This window comes from Crocuta crocuta, unplaced genomic scaffold (genome assembly GCF_008692635.1).
Source record: "Crocuta crocuta isolate KB4526 unplaced genomic scaffold, BGI_CrCroc_1.0 scaffold142, whole genome shotgun sequence".
Classification (NCBI taxonomy): domain Eukaryota; kingdom Metazoa; phylum Chordata; class Mammalia; order Carnivora; family Hyaenidae; genus Crocuta; species Crocuta crocuta.
In genome coordinates this window covers 2,336,897-2,359,483 of record NW_027528892.1, presented here as the reverse complement: position 1 = coordinate 2,359,483, position 22,587 = coordinate 2,336,897, and the positions used below count along the sequence as shown (strand labels likewise).

Here is a 22,587-nt window from a genome sequence, read left to right as displayed (position 1 = left end):
AGATGATTATATATTTTTTTGGTTAACATATAGCTGAGGTTAAGTAGAATGCTCCAGGCAATGGATAGAGTAAGTTCCGTGGCCCAGATTCCTCGGAGGACCAGGAATGAGTTCTAGCTGACCTCCCTATCTCCTTAGCACCTAGCACAGCTCTTAGCAAATAATTCGTGGATGACAAATATTTTTGAGATGGAATAATGTCTGGATATCTAGTTTTGGGATTCTGGGGGCATATTCACTAGTTTTGCTGCAGAGTATCCAGGGATCCCTTGGCTCATCTGAAGCCTTAGGTTAGGAAAGACAACACTGTGGGAAAGGATTTGTGGACAAGGTGCCTATTGAGTGGATACAGATGAGGTAATAATGAAGATCAGAGGAAGAGCCAAAAAGGGTTGGGGGAGCAAGGCATCTCAGTGGAGGGAAAAGACTGAGGAGGAGGAGAAATGAAAAGTGATTGTGTGTATTGGGGTGAAAGTTCTGCTTGACGGCTGTAAAACAGGTTGGTGGAGTCACATCCCTGAGGCTTGGTGCCCAATCTGTGTATGTGCGGTAATTTACACAACATCTGTGTGTCCCAAGGGTTAGATTAGCTCACGTTTCTCATGTCTTAATTTGTACAGAACCTTAAGGCCTACAAATCTGGTGCTCTGCAACCAGAAGAAAGTGATACCAACAAATACTTTCATGCAGGAAGCTCTTCCAGGTCCCTACTAATATAACTTAGAGGCTGTGTCTAAGGACACCTTCATCCCTAACATTCATGTACAGAGTAAGGTTATCTTCCTTAGGAAAATTTGGCAGATGTTGCCTTCTATCATTAGTTTATCCTCAGTTATTTTAGCTTAGGTAGACTTGAACTCCTATCTTGGGGTCCCCTCTAACCTAAAATTGATTTTTATTTTATTGTTCGTTTGTTCATTGACTCCCTTTCTCATAAGAAGTCAGCTTGTGGGTTGCTTACTGGGTGGCTCAGTTGGTCAAGCATTTGACTCTCGGCTTTGGCTCAGGTCATGATCTCACAGTTCATGAGATGGAGCCCCACATCAGGCTCTGCACTGAGAGCGTGGAGCCTGCTTAGGATTCTCTCTCTCCCTCTGCCCTTCCCCTGCTCTTTTGTTCTTTCTAAAAACAAATAAAATTTTTTAAAAAAGAAGTCACCTCACCACAGACATGGACTGTGTCTTCTTCACGCATGCATTCCCAACACCTGGTATAGAATGGAAGGCCTAACGAATGTCATTGAATGAATCCCACGAATGATAGCCTGTAGTCAGAAGGATTTTCTGGCTGAGTCACTTGTCAGCTCTTTACTCCCCATCTCCTGGGTTTAGACTTTTGGGCTTGATTGGCCACAATGGAATGGAATGGGGTTGGCCCAGCATAGACACCTGTCTAGCTGTGTTTTCCCCTTTGTGCTGTTGTTCCTGGCCATGTGGTCTTGGGCAAGTGAATGTATCTGTTTGGACTCCATACTGTCTTATGGCACAAAACCAACAAATATAAATAGGCTTTATGGCAAGTCACTGATGCATACTAGGGGGTCAATGAGTTATGGAAGTTTCCATTATGAGATTGTGTGCCCCAGTTAACATTAACAATTTTCTTTCTGTCAGCCTCAGCTTCCAGAAATTTATCAATGGAGAAATAATGCCTATGTGTGTCTGTGATCACACACACTGATATAATAAATGGATTTCCAACCTTCCTATGAAATGCAAGTCCATCGAACATCATCACTGGTGACCTACACCTAATAAAATTCCCAAAACTAATTTGCATTAAGAACAGGGACATTTTCTTTTTTATAATTTTTAAATGTTTATTCGCTTTTGAGAGAGAGGTGGGGGGGACACAGCATGAGCAGGGGAGGGGCAGAGAGAGAGAGGGCGACACAGAATCCAAAGCAGGGTCCAGGCTCTGAGCTGTCAACACAGAGCCCAATGAGGGACTCAAACCCATAGACCATGAGATCATGACCCGAGCTGAGGTCCTATGTTTAACTGACTGAGCCACCCAGGTACCTCAAGAAGAAGAATGTTCAAGCAATAGAGATGACAGCCTTGCTCTACTCCAGATTTATAGAATACTCCAAAATTTTTACACAGAGTGGGGTGCCTAGGTAGCTCAGTCCATTAAGCACCGAACTCTTGATTTTGGCTCAGGTCTTTTTNCGCGGGGCTCGAACCCACAAACCGCGAGATCATGACCTAAGTGAAAGTCGGACGCTCAACCGACTAAGCCACCCAGGCGCCCCAATTTTGGCTTAGGTCTTGATCTGTGGTCCATGAGATGAAGCCCCAAGTCAAGCTCTGTGTGAACAGAGTGGAGCCTGCCTAGGATTCTCTCTCTCTCTCTCTCTCTCTCTCTGTGTCTCTCCCCCTCTCTAAATAAATAAATAAATATTTAAAAATAAATAATTTTTTTATGCAGAGTATACAAAGAAAAGAAAAGTATCACCCAGAATAAGCACATTTTAGGGAACTGAATAAGAACAATTCTAATTTCTTATTTGGTATAGCAATTCCCATCCATTGATTTATGTATTATAACAACCTTGTGGGAGGCCAATGCTTTTCTCCTAATTTTCAGGTGATCCAATTGTATAAGGACACAGACTTAGTAAGACCAATTAAAGACAGAAATCTCATGCTCAGAGTTTGGTTCACAAACTTCTATTTGACATTTCTGTAGAACAGTCTATTTCCAACAGAATTTGGGCTAGCCAAGTGCTTAGGATCTCCATGCACTGTGACCATATTTCCAATACGGAATTTTTTTTTTTTACTACTGTGTCTTTGAAGAAAGCAGAATGTCAACAAACTTTATTTGTCCCTCTGCAGATGGAGAGGTCCCTGGAGTTGGGGAACATGACCAGAGTCCAGGAGTTTGTCTTGCTGGGTTTGTCCACAAGGCTGGACATAAGGGATGTCCTGTTTGCCGTCTTCCTGACGCTCTACCTGCTGACCCTCCTGGAGAACACGCTCATCATCTACCTCATCTACAGTCACACCGAGCTCCACAAGCCTATGTATTTCTTCCTGGGCAACCTGAGCTGCCTGGAGATGTGCTACGTGTCTGTGACCATGCCCAGCCTGCTCGTCGGGCTGTGGACTGGACCCTACCATATCTCCTTCACAGCCTGCATGACACAGCTTTTCTTCTTCATAGTCCTCATCTGCACAGAGTGCACCCTCCTGGCCTCCATGGCCTATGACCGCTACGTGGCCATCTGCCGCCCACTCCACTACCCACTGCTCATGAGGCCCCAGGTCTGCCTGGGCTTAGCCTTGTCCTCATGGCTTGGGGGGCTGCTGGTCTCAGTGGCCAAGACAACATGCATCGCCAGCCTGTCCTACTGTGGCCCCAATGTCCTCAACCAATTTTTCTGTGACGTCTCCCCTCTACTCAACCTGTCCTGCACCCATGTGGCCCTGACCGAGCTAGTGGACTTCATCTCTGCCATCGTCATCTTCTGTGGAACACTGTTGGTAGCATTAGCCTCCTACTCAGCCATCACGGTGGCTGTGCTCCGCATGCCATCAGCTGCTGCCCGACGCAAGGCCTTTTCCACCTGTGCATCCCACCTGATTGTGGTGGGCATCTTCTACTCAGCAGCCCTCTTCATTTATTGCCGGCCCAGCCGTATCAAATCCATGGACCTCAACAAGGTGCTGTCTGTCATCTACACAGTGGTCACGCCCATGTGCAATCCCATCATCTACTGCCTGCGGAACAAGGAGGTCCATGTAGTGCTTCGGAAAGCTTTCCACTGGCCTTGATCATGGTCTTGGATAATTGGACCTCTCATCTCCTGATCGAAAATGTTTCATGCCCATGAAATACCAAACAGTACTGAAAGGCAAAAGGAAAACTGGAGAAATATGTTTCCCATTTAATAAACAATGAGTTCATTTCAATTAATAATAAAATCTGAATCACCCATGAGAAGAGTGAACAATGTCCATGAGAAGGCAAGTCATCAATGATAAATGATAAGTGACTGGTAACTCACATGACAAGATGGTAACTTTATTAATAAATGAAGAAATGCAGATTTAGCAATCCTATCATTTTATTCCTAGTATGACAAATATTTACCAAATGTTTTATATGTTCCCACAAGTAAAGGTATATAATATATATGAAGATATTCATAGCTTCTTTGTAATGAAAAAATCAGAAACAATCTAATATCCATCTAAAGTTGATGGATTAAATACATTATGTTCAGTCTAAGATCAACATTGGGGCACTACATAAAAAGAAATAGATTTATATGTTTGACATGATGATATGGCCGAGATACATACGCTACATCAAAAAATTAAGGCAGAACTCTTTTCTCAATCCCTTTCCCATCCCTTTGTTACTAGCTATAACCTATCTATATTCTTTACTTCTAAAAAATGTTTACTTATATTTTAGTTAGTCAACACACCGTGCAATATTGGTGTAGGAGTAGGATTCAGTGATTCATCACTTACATACAATACCCAGCGTTCATCACAATGAATGCCCTCCTTAATGTCCATTACCCATCTAGCCCCCCCCCCCACTTTCCTCCACCAGCCCTCAGTTTGTTCTCTATCTTTAAGAGACTCTTACGGTTTGTTTCCCTCTCTCTTGTTTGCCCGCTGCCTTCCTATATGTTCATTTGTTTTGTTTCCTAAATTCCACATGTGAGTGAAATCGTATGGTATTTGTCTTTCTCTGAGTGTCTACTTTTTTTTTAATTTTTAATGTTTTATTTCTGAGAGAGAGAAAGAGAGACAGTGTGAGCAGGGGAGGGTCAGAGAGAGAGGAAGACACAGAATCTGAAACAGGCTCCAGGCTCTGAGCTAGCTGTCAGCACAGAATCTGACGTGGGGCTTGAACCCATGAACCATGAGATCATGACCTGAGCTGAAGTCGGATGCCCAACTGACTGAGCCACCCAGGCACCCCTGCCTGTCTATATTCTTAATAGTGTCTTATAAAGAGGATTTCAATTTTGGTGAAATCTAAATTATCAATATTTAATTTTACACTTATTGTTTTTTGCATCCTAACAAAATTTGCCTATTTCTTGGTTCCGAATATAGCCTCTTATTTCTCCTAGATGGTTTATAGTTTTAGCTTTCTCATTTGTATGTATGAGTGTCTGTGTGAGATACAAGTTGAACTTATTTAGTTATTTATTTATTTTGCATATTATCCAGTTTTACCAAAGCGATGGTTGGAAAGACTCTCCCATTAAATTGCATTGGCATCTTTGTCAAAAGTCAGTTTGAGCATAAAAATGTGGCTATATTTCTAGACTATTCAATTCTTTATGGATCTATTTTTTTAATATTTCACCAATATGAGATTGTCTTAATTACTGAAGTGTTATTGTAAAGATGATTGCCAGGAATTTTCAATCTTCCCTCTTTGTTCTTTTTCAAGATAGTTTAGGCTCTTCTAGGTTCTTCACATTATCATATAAATTTCAGATTTACCTATTCATTTTCACAAAAACATGCCTTCTTAGATTATAATTGTGACAGCATTGAGTGTAGAGATCATTTTGGGTAGAATTGACATTTTTGACAATATCAGCACTTAAAATTTTTGAGTGTAGTTGACACATACTGTTACATTAGTTTCAGAGGTAGAACATGGTGATTCAACAAGTTTAAAAATTATGCAGTGTTCACCACATGCATAGCTACCATCTGTTACCATACAACCCATTCTTTTTTTAATGTTTATTTATTTTTGAGAGAGAGAGAGAGAGACAGAGGGAGAGAGAGACAGAGCACAAGTGAGAGAAGGGCAGAGAGAGAGAGAGATGCCCAGAATCCAAAGCAGACTCCAGGTTCTGAGCTGTCAGCACAGAGCCAGAGTGGAGCTTGAACCTATGAACTGTGAGATCATGACCTGAGCTGAAGTTGGACGCTCAACCTGGGGCCCCACCATACAACCTATTCTAATATCATTGACCACATTTCCTCTGTTATACCTTTCGTCCCCATGACTTACTTGTTCCATAACTGGAAACCTAAGTCTCCCTCTCCCCTTCAACCATTTAGCCCATCCCCCACCACTCTGGCAACCATCAGTTTCTTCTCTGTGTTTGCAGGTCTGATTCTGATTTTTGTTTGTTTATTTATTCATTTTTACTTTTTAGATTCCATGTAAGGGTGAAATCTTATGGCATTTGACTTTCTCTGTCTGATTTATATCATTTAATGTAATCCCTCCCATGTCCACCTATGTTGTCTTGAGTGAGTGACACAATCTCATCTCTTTTTATGTCTGCATAATATTCTAGTGTGTGTGTGTATCGCATATATATCCTTATCCATTCATCTATCAGTGGACTCTTAGGTTGCTCCCATATTTAGCATTTTTAACCTTTAAACTTTATGTCAGCAATGTTTCCAATTTTTTTACAGGTCATGTGTATCTTTCATTAAACTTATTTCCACGTGTTTAATGTTTTCAATACTTTTGTATATTTAATTGTTCTATAAATATTATTTTCCAATTACTACATCTAGTGTTTAGAAATGAAATTGATTTCTGTGCATTTGTCCCATATCCTACAATCTTCATAATCCCAAGTACTCACTCTAATATATATTTTGTAGATTCTTTAGGATTTTCTGTGTAAATAGTCATGTTATCTGCAAGTAATGATAATTTTCCATCTCTTTTCCAATATTCACACCTTTTATGTCTCTCTCCTTGCATCATTGTGAATTTTACACACCCAGACCTATGAGCTGCAGATCCTGAGTGCTGAGTAGGTTCCTTTGAATCTTCTTCTGATCGTGTTGACAGAGATACGTGGCATAGACTGGAGATGGTGTGCTCCCCAGTTTCCCCAGTGTGGAGCTCCTCAAAGCCTGCAGCAGTGGCTGGAGGAACAGGTGAGTCTAAGAGGATCATAAAGGGCAGCACAATGCAATCTGCTGCCCTTACAGATACCCTGCTGAGATTTATTTCTCACCTACACCATCATTCAATGCAGCTTGACAAGGTGGTGGTGGGGGGGAGCTCTACCTCCTGGAGTTGCTCAGGGACCCAGTCTTTCCTTAGAGTACCTGTTACCTTCCAGAACCTTAGGGCTCACCACTTAATATTTCTCTGCAGAGAAGCAGGGAAAGAGAAAGGGAGAGGAAATGAGAATGAAGCATCATCTAAGGTCTGAAGGGCCAGGTCTGGCATTTACATGCATCACTGCTACCCACACTTCATTGGCCAGAAATTAGTCACATGGTCATACTAGTATGCAAGGGATGCTGGGAGATGTTGTTTAGCAGCATACTCCTGATTCTGCCACATCTCTAATAAGCACACAAATGTACCTAAAAACAACGTTATTTTTTACTATCTCATTAAATTGAGACAATTTAAGAAAACTAGCCTAATTACAGGGGTGTAAAGCAAGTATTCTTTTTTTTTTAATTTTTAAATGTTTTTATTTCTGAGAGAGAGAAAGACAGCGTGAGCAGGGGAGAATCAGGGAGAGAGGGAGACACAGAATCTGAAACAGGCTCCAGGCTCTGAGCTGTCAGCACAGAGCCCGACGCAGGGCTGGAACCCACTAAACGTGAGATCATGACCTGAGCCGAAGTCGGACACTCAACCGACTGAGCCACCCAGGTGCCACTAAAGCAAGTATTCTTAGAAGTCTTTGCTGAGAATGTGAATCAATGCAGTAGTTTCAGATAGTAATTTTGTAATGTGAATTAAAAGATTTTTAGTGTATATTGACCAATAATTCTACTTCCTTAAATGTATCTTAAAGATATATTTCTATACGTGGGCAAAAATAAGTGTGCCACGATATCTTTGGAAGCAGTGTTTGTACTAGAAAAAAAGGAAAACTGTACAAATATTAAAATACATGATGGTCCATTATAGACCTTCCCTCTCCCAGACTTTTCCTCTTCCCTCCACCATTTCCCTTCTATCAGACATCCTTTTTATAGTCCATGGTGAGTATTCCAAAGTTAAAACAATTTACATTAAAGAAAAACTTTCTAGGGGTGAGGGTCTAGGTATTAGGCTTCCCTCCCCCACCATATCAACAAACATTTCATTGCAAAGAATACAGAAATAAAAGACAGAGCTCTTTCTCTGAGGTCACAGTTTAGTGGTGACGACTTATAACAAAGGTAATAAAAACCATATTGGTTAGTGTCAGGAGCTAAGCAGTTTTTAGTCTTAAGGGAAAGAACATTCATTGACTACTGTGTGTCCATTACAATGCTAGATCTGTACACATCTCTATTGATTTAACTTTTACATCATCTCTGGGAAGTGTATGTGATCTCCATTTGACAGATATCAATAATAGTAAAAGCTACCACTTACTGAGCTCCTAATACATACTAGGAATCATAATGGGCACCTTACATGCGTTTATTAGTTTAATTCATGACAACTCTTCCCAGTGAGTATCACAGTCACCATTTTATAGATGGAGGCACAGAGACTCAGGGAGGTCAGAGTCACACAACTTTGAATGATAGATCAGGAATTCCAATTCAGGTTCTCATGCTCCAAGCTTGCTTTGAAGCCCAGGCAATCAATCCAGTTCCTAGATACCTGCGGGGATCATGCCATTTTTACTTCAGCATACTTCTCCCTCAGGAGGGAAAAAAGGGTTAATCCCTGGTGTCTGGAAAAGGAAAAGTGGGTAAAAGCTTCTCTAAGTAGGTGAAAATGAGCTTGAGAGATGAGTTAGAGTTCATTCAGAAGGGAAGGACAGGGGCGCCTGGGTGGCTTAGTCGGTTAAGCGTCCGACTTTCCGCTTGACTTTAGGTCATGATCTCGCAGTTCGTGGGTTCGAGCCCCGCGTCGGGCTCTGTGCTGACTGCCAGCTCAGAGCCTGGAGCCTGTTTCAGATTCTGTGTCTCCCTCTCTCTCTGACCCTCCCCTGCTCACGCTGTCTCTCTCTCTCTCTCTCTCCTAGAAATAAATAAAAATATATATATTTAAAAAAGGGAAGGACAGAAAGACCACATAGGCATAGATGTGCAAAGTTCACTGTTTTGTGTTTGTGTGTATAGGATAAAGCTATGGAAGTAGTTAAAGTATTTAACTACTTAAAGCAAGAATACGTTAAAGTATTTTAACTTTTGTTCCCTTAAAAGATGGGAGGAGCAGGGGCACCTGGGTGGCTCAGTCAGTTAGACTTCTGACTTAGGCTCAGGTGATGAGCTTGATCATTCTTGATGTTCATGAGTTCGAGACTCCTGTCGGGCTCTGTGTGGACAGCCCAGAGCATAGAGCTTGCTTCAGATTCTGTGTCTCCCTCTCTCTCTCTGCCCTTCCCCTAATCATGCGCTCTCTCTCTCTTTCTAAAAAATTAACATTAAAAAAATTTTTTAAAGATGGAAGGAGGAGAGGAAATACTGAAGAGAATATGGGTCAGACATTAGCTCAAAAATATCTTGTATTGCTTGCTGACTGAAGCATATTATGGACTAATGGCCTTACTATTCCTGAGAGAATGCTATGTTATAGTTATGGGCACACTACTTTTAAATCTATCTTATGGGGAGACCTGGCTAGCTCAGTCAGAGGAGCATGCAACTCTTGATCTCGGGGTCATGAGTTCAAGCCCTACTTTCAGTGTAGAGATTGCTTAAAATAAATAATTTAAAAACAAATAAATAAATCTAGGGGCACCTGGGTGGCTTAGTTGGTTGAGCATCTGACTTCAGCTCAGGTCATGATCTCGCGGTTCACGGGTTCGAACCCTGTGTCGGGCTGTCTGCTCTCTGCTTTGGGTCCTCTGGGTGTGTGTCTCTCTCTATCCTCCCACAGCTCACTCTCTCTCAAAATAAATAAACATTTAAAAATAAATAATATATCTATCTATGTAAGTTGATCACACAAGAGGAGAAAAGAAAAAGGATAAAATATTTAATTTAATAGTTCTCCCTCCAAATCTGCATCGGGCATCCCAGGAATAGAGAGACCTATTTGGTGGGCAATCCACAGCATAGAGAGGAATAGCTGTGTTTCATGCATAGAATGCCCAGCATTAAATGTTAACTGAGGCAGCTAAAATATCCAGCAGGCAGTGGGGAAAGGTTATTTTAATTTTCCATATGAGCTGGAAGGATGTTCTATCTACCTATTTCTTGTCTTGTTGCAAGCAGAGGTGATCTTGTAACACTTCAGAGACACTGAGCTCAGACATCCTCCCTGCAGTGTATTTCAAAATCCCCAGGTTCCCCTGGTCCGAACCCCCACAGATTTCTCATCTCTTACTATAATGTGTATAAACATCTGTTTTAACTTGAGAGCAGGAATTATGTCTCATTCCGCTTTTGCGAGCCCAGTATCCAGCATAAATACTTGCATATATTACGGGCTCCAAACTGTGCAAGAATGGACTTGGAACTCTCCTTCCCAAGCCTCAGGACAACTCACGTAAAGATTTCACTTCATTCTTCCCTCCAAACTCACAGAGATTAGGACAACCCCCTACGGTCCACCTCTTGGATTTAAACTGGCCCTTCTCTTGTACTTGGCTGCACACACAGAGTCCTCTTGGCAGCTCAGAGAACACAGAGGTGCCAAAATGAAGAGAGGCAGGTGAACTCTCTGCTCAGGACAAAGGCGACTTCTTCCAAACAACTCTGGCCAACTCTTCAAGTCACTGGCATCCTCACGTATGTCCAGGGGCAGAAGCTGAACATTTTTGGCCCCCAGAGTCTCCTTGAGAAAAGAAAAAGCAGGACCCGTGTCACTTTAACTGAGAGGTAAGAAAACAAGATCACTTGATTGGGGGGGGCGGGGAGGACCAGAAAAGTCTTCCCTCCTACAAGTCACCTGTGGGGTGCTAGACACTACCTGAGTGCCATGGAGACTATCCGAGGTCTAATCCCCATGACAGTGTGAGAAACTCAGGGATATTATCTCCCTACTGGAGACAACACGAGGGTCAGAAATTCTGAGCCCTTGTCTGAGTCAGAGACAGAGAACTGGTTAGAACCAGTTTCTGTCTGATTCCAAAGCCCTTCTCTTAACCTGAATTACAGTATATTTTAAATTTTTTAATGTCTATTTATTTTAGAGAAAGCTATAGATAGATATAGAGCATGAATGTGGGAGAAGCAGAGAGGGAAACAGAGAATCCAAACCAGGCTCCAGGGTCTGAACTGTCAGCACAGAGCCTGACAAAGGGCTCGAATTCACAAGCTGTGAGATCATGACCTGAGCCAAAATCAGATGCTTAACCGACTGAGCCACCCAAGTACCCTGTGAATGACAGTATATTTTAAACTGATGTTTGTAAAATAATTGTATTAAGTCAGTACTAGCATTAACAACCGCATGGCATAGGGCTGCCTGGATCATTCAGTCAGTGAAGCGTGTGACTCTTGATCTCAGGGTCGCAATTTTGAGCCCCATGTTGGGTGTAGAGATTACTCAAAAAAATAAAATCTTTTAAAAAATCACATGGTGGGGCACCTGGGTGGCTCAGTCAGTTAAGCATCCTACTTTGGCTCATGTCATGATCTCAGAGCTTGTGAGTTCGAGCCCTGTGTCTGTGCTGACAGCTCAGAGCCTGGAGCCTGCTTCATTTAGATTCTGTGTCTCCCTCTCTCTATCTGCCCCTCTGCTCATGCTCTGTCTCTCTCTCAAAAACAAATATTAAAACATTTTTAGTGGCACCTGGGTGGCTCAGTTGGTTAAGCGTCCGACATCGGCTCAGGTCATGATCTTGCTGTCCATGGGTTTGAGCCCCACATCGGGCTCTGTGCTGACAGCTAGCTCAGAGCCTGGAGCCCATTTCAGATTCTGTATCTCCCTCTCTCTCTGCCCCTCCTCTGCTCATGCTCTCTCTGTCTCAAAAATAAATAAACGTTAAAAAAAATTTTTTTAAAAACATTTTAAAAAACAATTACATGGCTAGAACATGAGAGAAAATATGAAAGGGAATCACACAAAATAAAGGTAAGTGATATTTGTTAAATTTCTGTTTTATTTGTGCATGTGTTGTGAGTGTGTGCACACCATTGTGATTGGGTAATGTGAGTATGTTCCTTATTTTGTGCAATAATAAAAATGCATGAGACCAACTGCACTGTATTTTACTGCATCTAGATGGCGGGGATGTAAAAAGCAGGGAATAAATGAAAACCGTCTTACCTAATATCTTTTTTATTCCTGATGGAAATATCGTTACCATCTTCAGTAGTAGCTAACTCAGGTTTAGAGAGATTAAGAACCTTGCTCACAGTTACATGGTGAGCAAACTACTCATCATCAAATCTGCAGAGGTAAAAACCAAGTCAACCACGACTATATCTAAGGCCCTTGGTGTTATTCAGGTGCAAAATGTTTGTACAATGGGCTCAAAATCTTTGAACCCATCCCCAGAGAGTCCAGTACCTTTTCAAGTACACTTCTGCATTCTTCAGCAGATTAATCAAGGACATTCCAGAGCTTCCAAAGTTATCAGAGAGGCGAGATAAGCTGAAGAAGCCTTCATGAAGAAGTTAAGGACAGCTAGGAAGGAGAGGAGGGAAAAAGCAGGACCATAGGCAGACTAGAGCATAGACAGGAAGAAGTCCATGGCACTAGACTGCGGCAGACACTCATTTTTAGCACCAAGGACAGCACCCTGCCAGCTCTGTTACGGGCTCAGCCCTTGCTCAGGGCCAAGAACAGCCCAACAGCCAGGTGATAGTGTTCAGAGCTAAGATCATCCACCCCGGGCAGAAGTTGGCCTGAAAAGAACTTGAAGCACCAACTTTGAGCCTCGCTGTGCTCATCTAAAACATTAGGGCTTGTGCCAAAATACCAAGAGGGAAGTTTCCACCAAAAACATATCTGCCTTCCTGTGCCAAACTGTGTCCCTATAATCATAAAATAGCATCAACAGTGACAACAAATAATTTATTGCGTTCATATTATTCAACATGTTTTCATCTGTTACTTGAAAGGGTCTAAATGACCTCATCTCTCTTTGTCTGAACCAACAGTTTTGGAAGGAATGATCGTTTTTCCTTAATTTGGACATGTTAGGAATTAAGCATTATCAGGGGGAAATTTTACTGAAATTTAGGGAGAAGGCATTAAAGAATTGGAGAAAGAATGTAATATTTGGATTCAAAGAAATCTTAGTACTCACACTTCATGTGTAATTTTTGTCATTTTTTAAAGAGAAGGTCGACATTAAGTGCAAGAACATGCCATGAATATTTCTGGAAGGACCTTCAAGAAACTGATACCAGTTGTTACCTCAGGGAACAACATGGGAGCAAGAAAATTACTTTTAAAAACTTTAAAATTTTATTTTTAAAATCAGCATACATAAAATTGACTTTTTTTGGTGTGTAGTTATACATATTCTAATACACATAGAAACTATTTTTATAAATAGCTTTTATAGTGACACCTGGTGGCTCAGTTGGTTAAGTGTCTGACTTTGGCTCAGATAGTGATCTCACACTTCATGAGTTCAAGCCCCACATTGGGCTGCGTGCTTACGGTGCGGAGCCTGCTTGAGATTCTCTCTCTCCCTCCCTCTCTCTCTGCCCCTCCCCTGCTTGTGCTCTTTCGCTCTCTCTTTCTCAAAATGATAAATAAACTTTAAAAAATAGAAGAAAACAGATGGCTTTTATATAAATAATGACCAGATGCAAAAAATGCAATCCAGAAATAGGTATAAAAATAATGATGCCTTTGTCTTTCTCTGACTTATTTCACTTAGCATTATACTCTCTAGCTCCATCCATGTCATTGCAAATGCCAAGATTTCATTCTTTTTTACGGATGAGTAATATTCCATTATGTGTGTATATATATATATACATAATGCACATTATATATGTATACATATATATACACACACATTATATATGTATATACCATGTCTTCTTTATCCATTCATCATTTGATGGACACTAGAGCCGCTTCCATAAATCACTATATTTTACACTTGAAACTATTATAATACTATATGTTAACTATACTAGAATTAAAATTAAAAAAGAAATAAAATAAAGATGCAATGACTCCCTATACTTATTAGCCATTTTAAGAACATGATCTTTGAAACCCCTGTGTGCCCTCCCTGTACCACTTCTCACTGCTAAGAAGTATCTTTCTTGAATTCTGGGCTCACTTTTCTCCTATTTCATCTGCCACATGGCTTTGTAACCCTAAACAATATGTTTCTTAACATTTTTTGCACAGTTTTGCTTTTATGTAAATGGAAGTATAACTGCATATTTATGTAACTTTCTTTCTTTGTTCAATATAACGTTTCTGAGATTGATTTATTCATAACATTAGATAGATTTATTCATAACATGGCTCTGATTCATTCATTTCTTTATAGAATAGTATTCCATTATATAAGGAGATCACAATTTATTTATCAATTCTACCACTAAACACTTGGGATGTTTACAGTTTTATTTCTTTTTTCTAGTAAGACAGTACTGTGTGAACATTAGTTACTCTGGATATATGCTTGGACACAGAATTTCTGGGGCATGATCACACCTTAAAATTTACTACCTAATGGTAAATTGTTTTCTGAAGTGAGCATGCCAATTCAGATTTCTGGCAACTATGTATGGAAGTTCTCATTATTAAACATATTTTCAGACGTTTATATTTGTGCTGATTCCATGGATGTGAAGTGTTATCTAATTTGGGTTTTAATTTTCAGTTCCTTCTTTCCTGATGAGATTAGCATATTTCCATGTTTTGAGTGGTGAATTATTTTTTTGTGAGGTATACATTCAGACCTTTTCTCCAAATTTCTGTAAAAACAAAACTATTTTGCATAGTAATTGACCAATTCCTTTGTATATCCTACATAGGGATTCCTTGTCACCCATATGTATTGCAGGAATATTTTTCCAGTTTGTTACTTTTAATTTTTTGTGGTGATCAGCTTTTCTTTTGATGATTACATTTTACATTTTGTCTTTTCCAAGTTTATTTATTTAAGTAATCTCTACACCCAACGTGGGACTCAAACTCACAACCCCAAGGTCAAGAGTCACACACTATTTTGATTCAGCCATTCAGGTGCCCCAGATTTTTACATTTTAAAGCAGCCAAGTTTTGAATTATTGTCCTATATTCTTATAGTTTTATCTACCACCAAGGCCACAAAGATATACTTTTATTTTGCTTTCTAAAATTTCAGAGATTTTGCAATTCACATTTTGTTTTTCATTCACCTGAAATTTATTTTCTGTGCATGGAGTATGATGTATGGTTTCAATTTATTTTTCTACACAAATAACTAATTACCCTCAAGCCATTAGTGGAAAGACCTATCTTCCTCCTGCTTATCCTCAATACAATTATGTCATAAATCAAGTTTGTCTGTATGCGTGAGTGTGTTTCCAGGCTTTTCCGCACCCTGTTACTCTGTTTATCTCGGAGACTTAATTTCTTTTATTAGGATGTTTAACTCAGAAACTAGAACACCACGAAGATTTAGAATACATCAGGGTGGAGATGGAGGTCCAGGGACTGCATTTTGCTCAACGCATAGTGGGCAGAAAATGAGTTTCTTTCCCTCTCACTTCAGCACTCTTAGGCCACACCGGCTTTCATTTTCCTCGACGATGCTGAACACCTTACCAACTTATGTTTTTGCACTTGCTTTTTCCTGTTCTGCCTCAAATGCTCTTCCAGCAGCTCACTGTTCTGCTTGTTCTTCCAGACATTGCCAACCATCCTGTTTTGCCTTCTCCTTAGCACTTACCCTCTGAAATGTATCCCTATATTTGTCTTTTTGGTTGCTTTCTCTATTCCTCACTATCAAGAATATAAATTGTGAAAGCTCATAGCCACTGGTTTTGTTCACTGTTTGATTTCAGGCCCTTTGTGCATAGTGTATACTCAATAACTAGTTGCTGTTTGGTACCTATGATAAATAATAAGTCAGAAATAAGTCCAACTAGCATATCTCTGCATGCCAGTCACCTAAAAATCATATTAGATCCTCGGGGTCAGTAACAGAAGCAAAGAATCCCTACTCCTTTTTTAAAAAATATTTTTTTAAGTTTGTTTATTTATTTTGAGTGAGACAGACACAGCACAAGCAGGAGAGGAACAGAGAGAGGGAGGGGGAGAGAGAGAATCCCAAGCAGGCTCTGCACTCTCAGCGCAGAGCTGGATGTGTGGCTCAAACTCATGAAACCAAGAGATCATGACCAGAGCCAAAACCAAGAGCCAGATGCTTAACAGACTGAGCCACCCAGGTGTCCCATAACGACCCCCTACTTCTAAAACTCTGTCCCTTTGCGCCTGGCTGGCTCAGTCAGTTAAGCGTCCAACTTCAGCTCAGGTCATGATCTCTTGATCCAGGAGTTTAAGCCCTGTGTCAGGCTCTGTACTGGCAGCTCAGAGCCTGGAGCCTTCTTCCGATTCTGTGTCTCCCTCTCTCTCTCTTCCCTTCTGCACTATGTTCTGTCTCTGAAAAATGAATAAAACTTAACACACAAAAAATTTTTTTAACTCTGTCCTTTTGGACAGTTCCATTTCCATTTCCACAACCTATGGGCCTCAGTACAGTCATGTATGAATGGATAAAATCATGCGATTTTTGTAGGGTCATGAAAATTAATTGATCTTCATGTGTTTAAAATGTGCAGCACAGTGTAGTGGCACATATGTGATGTTAACACATACAGGTTTTTCCTTAAAAAAAAACATGTTCTCTTTTTAGAAGGGATCATTTTTAGAAATATTCAGAAAGGAAATTATTCATTGGTATTTCTTATAAAAACCATTATTGATGGTACTCTTCTCTAATAAGCAATGACAAATTTCCTCCAGAAATTCAACCACTTAAAAGAGGTATACGTTTCAAAATAAAGGGATTGTGAATCTTCCTTTGTTTAAACTACTGTAAGCAACCCCTTGGATCCTGGGGAACTTTTTAAGAAAGAGAAAAAGAAGAAAAGGAAGGAAGGAGAAAGAGAGAAAAAAGGAAGGGAAAAGACCACTTAAAGTCATCAAAAGAAAAGAAAAAACAATGATAGCCTTTGCCTCCATTTTACAGACAAGATAACTGAGACTCTGTTTCAGATTCTGTGTCTCCCCTCACCACCACCTCTCCCCTACTCAAGCTCTTTCTCTCTCAAAAATAAATAAACATTAAAAAAAATGTTTAAGGATAACTGAGGTTCATAAGGGTTCAATCACTGAAAATCACAGATTTACTAAGTACAGATGGAAGTTTTCCATTTCCAGTTTTGCGATGTTCCACCTCACCGGTCCTCCTGACAACAGTCAACCCACAGCACTTGCATTGGCTCTCAGGACCCCTGATGCTCTTCCTCTTTTACCGTTTTACTCCTGTGTGGATCACAGTCTCCACTAACCTATTTCTGTCTGTGCTTAGATGGAGAGGTCCCTAGAGTTGGGGAACATGACCAGAGTCCAGGAGTTTGTCTTGCTGGGTTTGTCCACAAGGCTGAGCATAAGGATTGTCCTGTTTGCCGTCTTCCTGACCGTCTACCTGCTGACCCTCCTGGAGAACACGCTCATCATCTACCTCATCTACAGTCACACCGAGCTCCACAAGCCTATGTATTTCTTCCTGGGCAACCTGAGCTGCCTGGAGATGTGCTACGTGTCCGTGACCATGCCCAGCCTGCTCGTCGGGCTGGGCTCCAGTCCATGCCACGTGCCCTTCACAGCCTGCATGACACAGCTTTTTTTATTCATAGCTCTCATTAGTACCAAGTGCAGCCTTCTGGCCTCCATGGCCTATGACCGCTACGTGGCCATCTGCCGCCCACTCCACTACCCACTGCTCATGAGGCCCCAGGTCTGCCTGGGCTTAGCCTTGTCCTCATGGCTTGGGGGGCTGCTGGTCTCAGTGGCCAAGACAACATGCATCGCCAGCCTGTCCTACTGTGGCCCCAATGTCCTCAACCACTTCTTCTGTGACGTCTCCCCTCTACTCAACCTGTCCTGCACCCATGTGGCCCTGACAGAGCTGGTGGACTTCATCTCTGCCATCGTCATCTTCTGTGGGTCATTGCTGGTTGCTCTGGCCTCCTACGTGGCCATCGGAAGGGCTGTGCTCCACATGCCATCAGCTGTCACCCGCTGCAAAGCCCTCTCCACCTGCACCTCCCACCTGGTAGTGGTGGGCATCTTCTATGGAGTGGTCCTCTTCATGTATTCCCGCCCCAGACACATCGGTTCCACAGACCTCAACAAGGTGCTGTCTGTCATCTACACGGTGGTCACGCCCATGTGCAGCCCTGTCATCTACTGCCTGCGGAACAGAGAGGTCCACGTGGTGCTGCAGAAAACTCTCCACTCACCCCGGGTCTCTTCAGTGAGAACACACTTTGCCCTCTCCTGATTTTAACAGAACATACTGATGGTCAAAGGGAGATGGGTGGGTGTGGGTTAAATAGGGGATGGGGATGAAGGTGTACACTTATGGTGAGCACTGAGTGATGTATAGAAGGGTTGAATCACTATATCGCCCACCTGAAACTAATATTACACTGTATGTTAACCAATTTAAATTCCTGGAATTTAAATAGGAAACTTTAAGAAATAATAAAATAAAACTACTTTCTTGTTCCCAATGACTTTTGTTTCACCATGTAATCAGCTTTGGATAATGGAATGTGGACCAAATTGAGAGTTCTGAACTGATGTCTAAAGAAGCACTGACTGTGTCCACTGCCTTCTTGCCATTTGCCTTGAGAAGAACATTTTCCAGTTCTGGGATAAGAGACAAGTAGAACAGACCTAAGCCTGCCCCACAGCCTGAAGCAGAACACCACCAGTCAACCATGGATCCAGAAGGCAGGAAAAAAAAAAGTGTGCTATTGAAGCCATTGGAAAAAAATTTTTTTTTGGATTGCTTGTTACACAGCAGTATTGTAGCAGTAACTGACTAATACAGTATCATATTGGTTAGGTGATGAGTTTCAGCCAAAAAATAGTTGGTTAAGCAGGATACAATGAATTTCCCATCAATGTAGCAACATTGATTTGGGATTGATAAGATAGTCCAAAACGTCAAAGAATCAGAGTTTCCGTATCTTGTTCTGTCATTCTCAGGATGACGCTTCAGGTCAGGTGCAAGGTGGCTGCTCCAGTTCCAGCGATCATGCTTGTATTCCAACCAGAAGAGAAGGGGAGACAAGGAAGTACAGGAAAGTGTCTTTCCCCTAAAAATCATAACCTAAAACTTTGCTATTGACATTTGTCCAGCATATACTCCTATGACCTCGCAGAGGGACAAGAGAAGAGCTGGGAAACATTTTTTTCCGTGTTTGCAGCTGAGATGTGGTGGATGTATTACCAAAGGAAGAAGGAAGGCCTGATGTTAGTAGATGACCACAACTTTGTCACACGTATCTCCTTCACAGTGTGGCTGTAAGGCTTAGAACATGACAAATCTATATAAAGGTTTGCATAGGGTCTGGAATTCAGCAAATTCTCTATAGGCGGTAGGTATTATTATAGTCATAAATCTTTGGGAATATGGAGATGATAAGACTTTACCTTTCTTCAGTGAATTGTTCTCTTACTTATTTGACCAAACTCACTGAGCAGCTAACATGGACCAGGCACTGTTCTGAGCACTGGCACTGAGCAAGACCGAAGGGCTCTGTGCTTCTGCAGTGCTTCTATTATGCTCCGCATGTGTTCATTTGGTGTGAAGTGAGCTACACAGAGGAATAGCAGGAGGAGTGGTGTGTGGTGCTGCAGCATCAGGGCAGTTGGGGATGCAAAGGCCAGGCCTTGAAGGTATCTGCGTGCAGAAAGAAGACAAGGAAGATCACAGCATTCAGATGGGCACCAGATGCGGCAAACCTGACATGTCTACATAACGCTGAGTCTAGTGTGTCTGGGACCAGAACAGAATGGGATCTTGAGTTCCCAGTGAAGGAGGTTCAGCTCTGTCTTATGGACACAAAAGACAGAGATTAAAGTGATTTTTAGGGGTGTCTGGGGGGCTCAGTCAGTTAAGCGTCCGACTTCAGCTCAGGTCATGATCTCATGTTTCATGAGTTTGGACCCCATGTCGAGCTCTGTGCTGACAGCTCAGAGCCTGGGGCCTGCTTTGGATTCTGTCTTCCTCTCTCTCTGCCCTTTCCCCACTCATTCTGTGTGTGTGTGTGTGTGTGTGTGTGTGTGTGTGTGTTTCAAAAACAAATATTACAAATTTTTTGAAAAAATTAAGTGATTTTTTAATCGAAAATTACATCTTTAGGGTGAGCCTGGGTGGCTCAGCTCGCTAAACATCTGACTCTTGGTTTCATCTCAGGTCATGGTCTCATGGTTTGTGGGTGCAAGCCCTGCGTCAGGCCCCACACTGACAGCACAGAACCTGCTTGGGATTCTCTGTCTCCCTCTCTTCTCTGCCCCTCCTCCTCTCGTGCTGTCTCTGTGTCTCTAAAAATAAATAAGTAAACTTAAAAAAAAAAAGTGGGGCGCCTGGGTGGGTTAGTCGGTTAAGCATCCGACTTTCGCTTAGGTCATGATCTCGCGGTCCGTGGGTTCGAGCCCCGCGTCGGGCTCTGTGCTGACTGCCAGCTCAGAGCCTGGAGCCTGTTTCAGAGTCTGTGACTCCCTCTCTCTCTGACCCTCCCCTGCTCACGCTGTCTCTCTCTCTCCTAGAAATAAATAAAAAAATTTAAAAAAAAGAAAAATACATCTTTATTACAAAAGCAATACATACTTACCACAAAAAATGGTAATGAAAACGAAATGAAAACAAACCCTTCCCAAGTTCTTCCACATAATGGCAATCCTTATGAACATTTTATAGCATTGTTTTTCCAATTATTCTCTGTATACATATAGACACACACTGCATTTAATCACAAAAACACAGTTGCACTCTAATGGGTAAATAATGTGTGATATATCCATACAATGGATATATCAGCCTTAAGAAGGAATGAAGTATTGATAGATGCTATATCATGTATAAGCCTCGAAAGTAATTACACCAAGTGAAAGAAGACACACACAAGAGGCCTCTGGGGGCCCAGTCAGTTAACCACCTGACTTTGGGTCAGGTCATGATCTCCAGTTTATGAGTTCAAGCCCTGCGTTGGGCTCTGTGCTGACAGCTCAGAGCCTGGAGACTCCTTCAGATTCTGTGTTTCTCCTTCTTGCTGTCCCTCCCATACTCATGCTGTCTCTCTCTGTCTCTCAAAAATAAATTAAAATGTTAAAAAAAATTTTTAAAGAAAGAAGACACACAAAAGACCACATGTTATATCATTTCATTTATACAAAATGTCCAACACAGCCAAATCCACAGAGACAAAGAAGACTTACATTTTTTAAGGCTGGTGGGCTGGGCTTTGAGAGTGACTCCTATTGTGTATGAGAATTTTTTTTGGTAGTGATGCAAGCGTTGTAGAATTAGATGATAGTGATGGTTTTACAGCTTTTTGAATATACCTAAAACCCACTGAACTGCACATTTTAAAGGGTGATGTGTATAGCATGTGAGTTATATCTCAATAAAAAAAGAAAAATATTGAGGCGCACCTGGGTGGCTAGGTCAGTGAAATATCTGACTTTGGCTCAGATCATGATCTCACAGTTTGTGAGTTCAAGTCCTGTGTCGGGCTCTGTGCTGACAGCTCAGAACCTGGAGCCTGCTTCAGGCTCTGTGTCTCCCTCTCTCTCTGCCCTTCCCCTGCTTGCACTGCGTCTCTCTTTGTCTCTCAAAAAATAAATTAAAAAAATGAAAAGTATTGATAACTTGACATCTCCCTCGTGCCCTGTCAGCCTATCAGCTTCAGGACTGCTGTAGGGTTCTGCGGAATGCTGCCTGGACCTCCTTGTTCCGCAGACAGTAGATGACAGGATTGCACATGGGCGTGACCACCGTGTAGATGACAGACAGCACCTTGTTGAGGTCCATGGCTTCTATGCGGCTGGGACGGGCGTAGATGAAGAGAGTGGCTGCGTAGAAGATGCCCACCACTGCCAGGTGGGAGGCGCAGGTGGAGAGGGCTTTGCGGCGGGCAGCGGCTGATGGCATGCGGAGCACAGCCCTTCCGATGGCCACATAGGAGGCAATGGCCATGAGGAGTGAACCCCAGAGGATGACGATGGCCGAGATGAAGTCCACCAGCTCGGTCAGGGCCACATGGGTGCAGGACAGGTTGAGTAGAGGGGAGACGTCACAGAAGAAGTGGTTGAGGACATTGGGGCCACAGTAGGACAGGCTGGCGATGCATGTTGTCTTGGCCACTGAGACCAGCAGCCCCCCAAGCCATGAGGACAAGGCTAAGCCCAGGCAGACCTGGGGCCTCATGAGCAGTGGGTAGTGGAGTGGGCGGCAGATGGCCACGTAGCGGTCATAGGCCATGGAGGCCAGAAGGCTGCACTTGGTACTAATGAGAGCTATGAATAAAAAAAGCTGTGTCATGCAGGCTGTGAAGGGCACGTGGCATGGACTGGAGCCCAGCCCGACGAGCAGGCTGGGCATGGTCACGGACACGTAGCACATCTCCAGGCAGCTCAGGTTGCCCAGGAAGAAATACATAGGCTTGTGGAGCTCGGTATGACTGCAGATGAGGTAGATGATGAGCGTGTTCTCCAGGAGGGTCAGCAGGTAGA

General features: G+C 42.2%; 3 protein-coding genes across 3 annotated transcripts; 2 read left to right on the top strand and 1 right to left on the bottom strand.

Annotated features, from left to right (window-relative positions):
* The first annotated feature begins 2,840 nt into the window (after window positions 1-2,840).
* Window positions 2,841-3,779, top strand: LOC144225776 (olfactory receptor 6Z7-like). Its single transcript, XM_077757050.1, has one exon. The coding sequence runs from the start codon at window positions 2,841-2,843 to the stop codon at window positions 3,777-3,779; it is 939 nt and encodes a 312-aa protein (XP_077613176.1).
* A 13,589-nt stretch (window positions 3,780-17,368) lies between these two features.
* On the top strand, window positions 17,369-18,343 carry LOC144225770 (olfactory receptor 6Z7-like). The gene has a single exon (XM_077757043.1). It carries the CDS (start codon window positions 17,369-17,371, stop codon window positions 18,341-18,343), a length of 975 nt encoding a protein of 324 aa, XP_077613169.1.
* Window positions 18,344-21,760: 3,417 nt separating this feature from the next.
* LOC144225715 (olfactory receptor 6Z7-like) lies at window positions 21,761-22,585 on the bottom strand (the record flags this gene model as incomplete). Its single annotated transcript, XM_077756952.1, has 1 exon — window positions 21,761-22,585. A coding segment is annotated over one exon (825 nt), but the record flags the coding sequence as incomplete, so codon positions are not given.
* Between the last annotated feature and the right edge of the window lie 2 nt (window positions 22,586-22,587).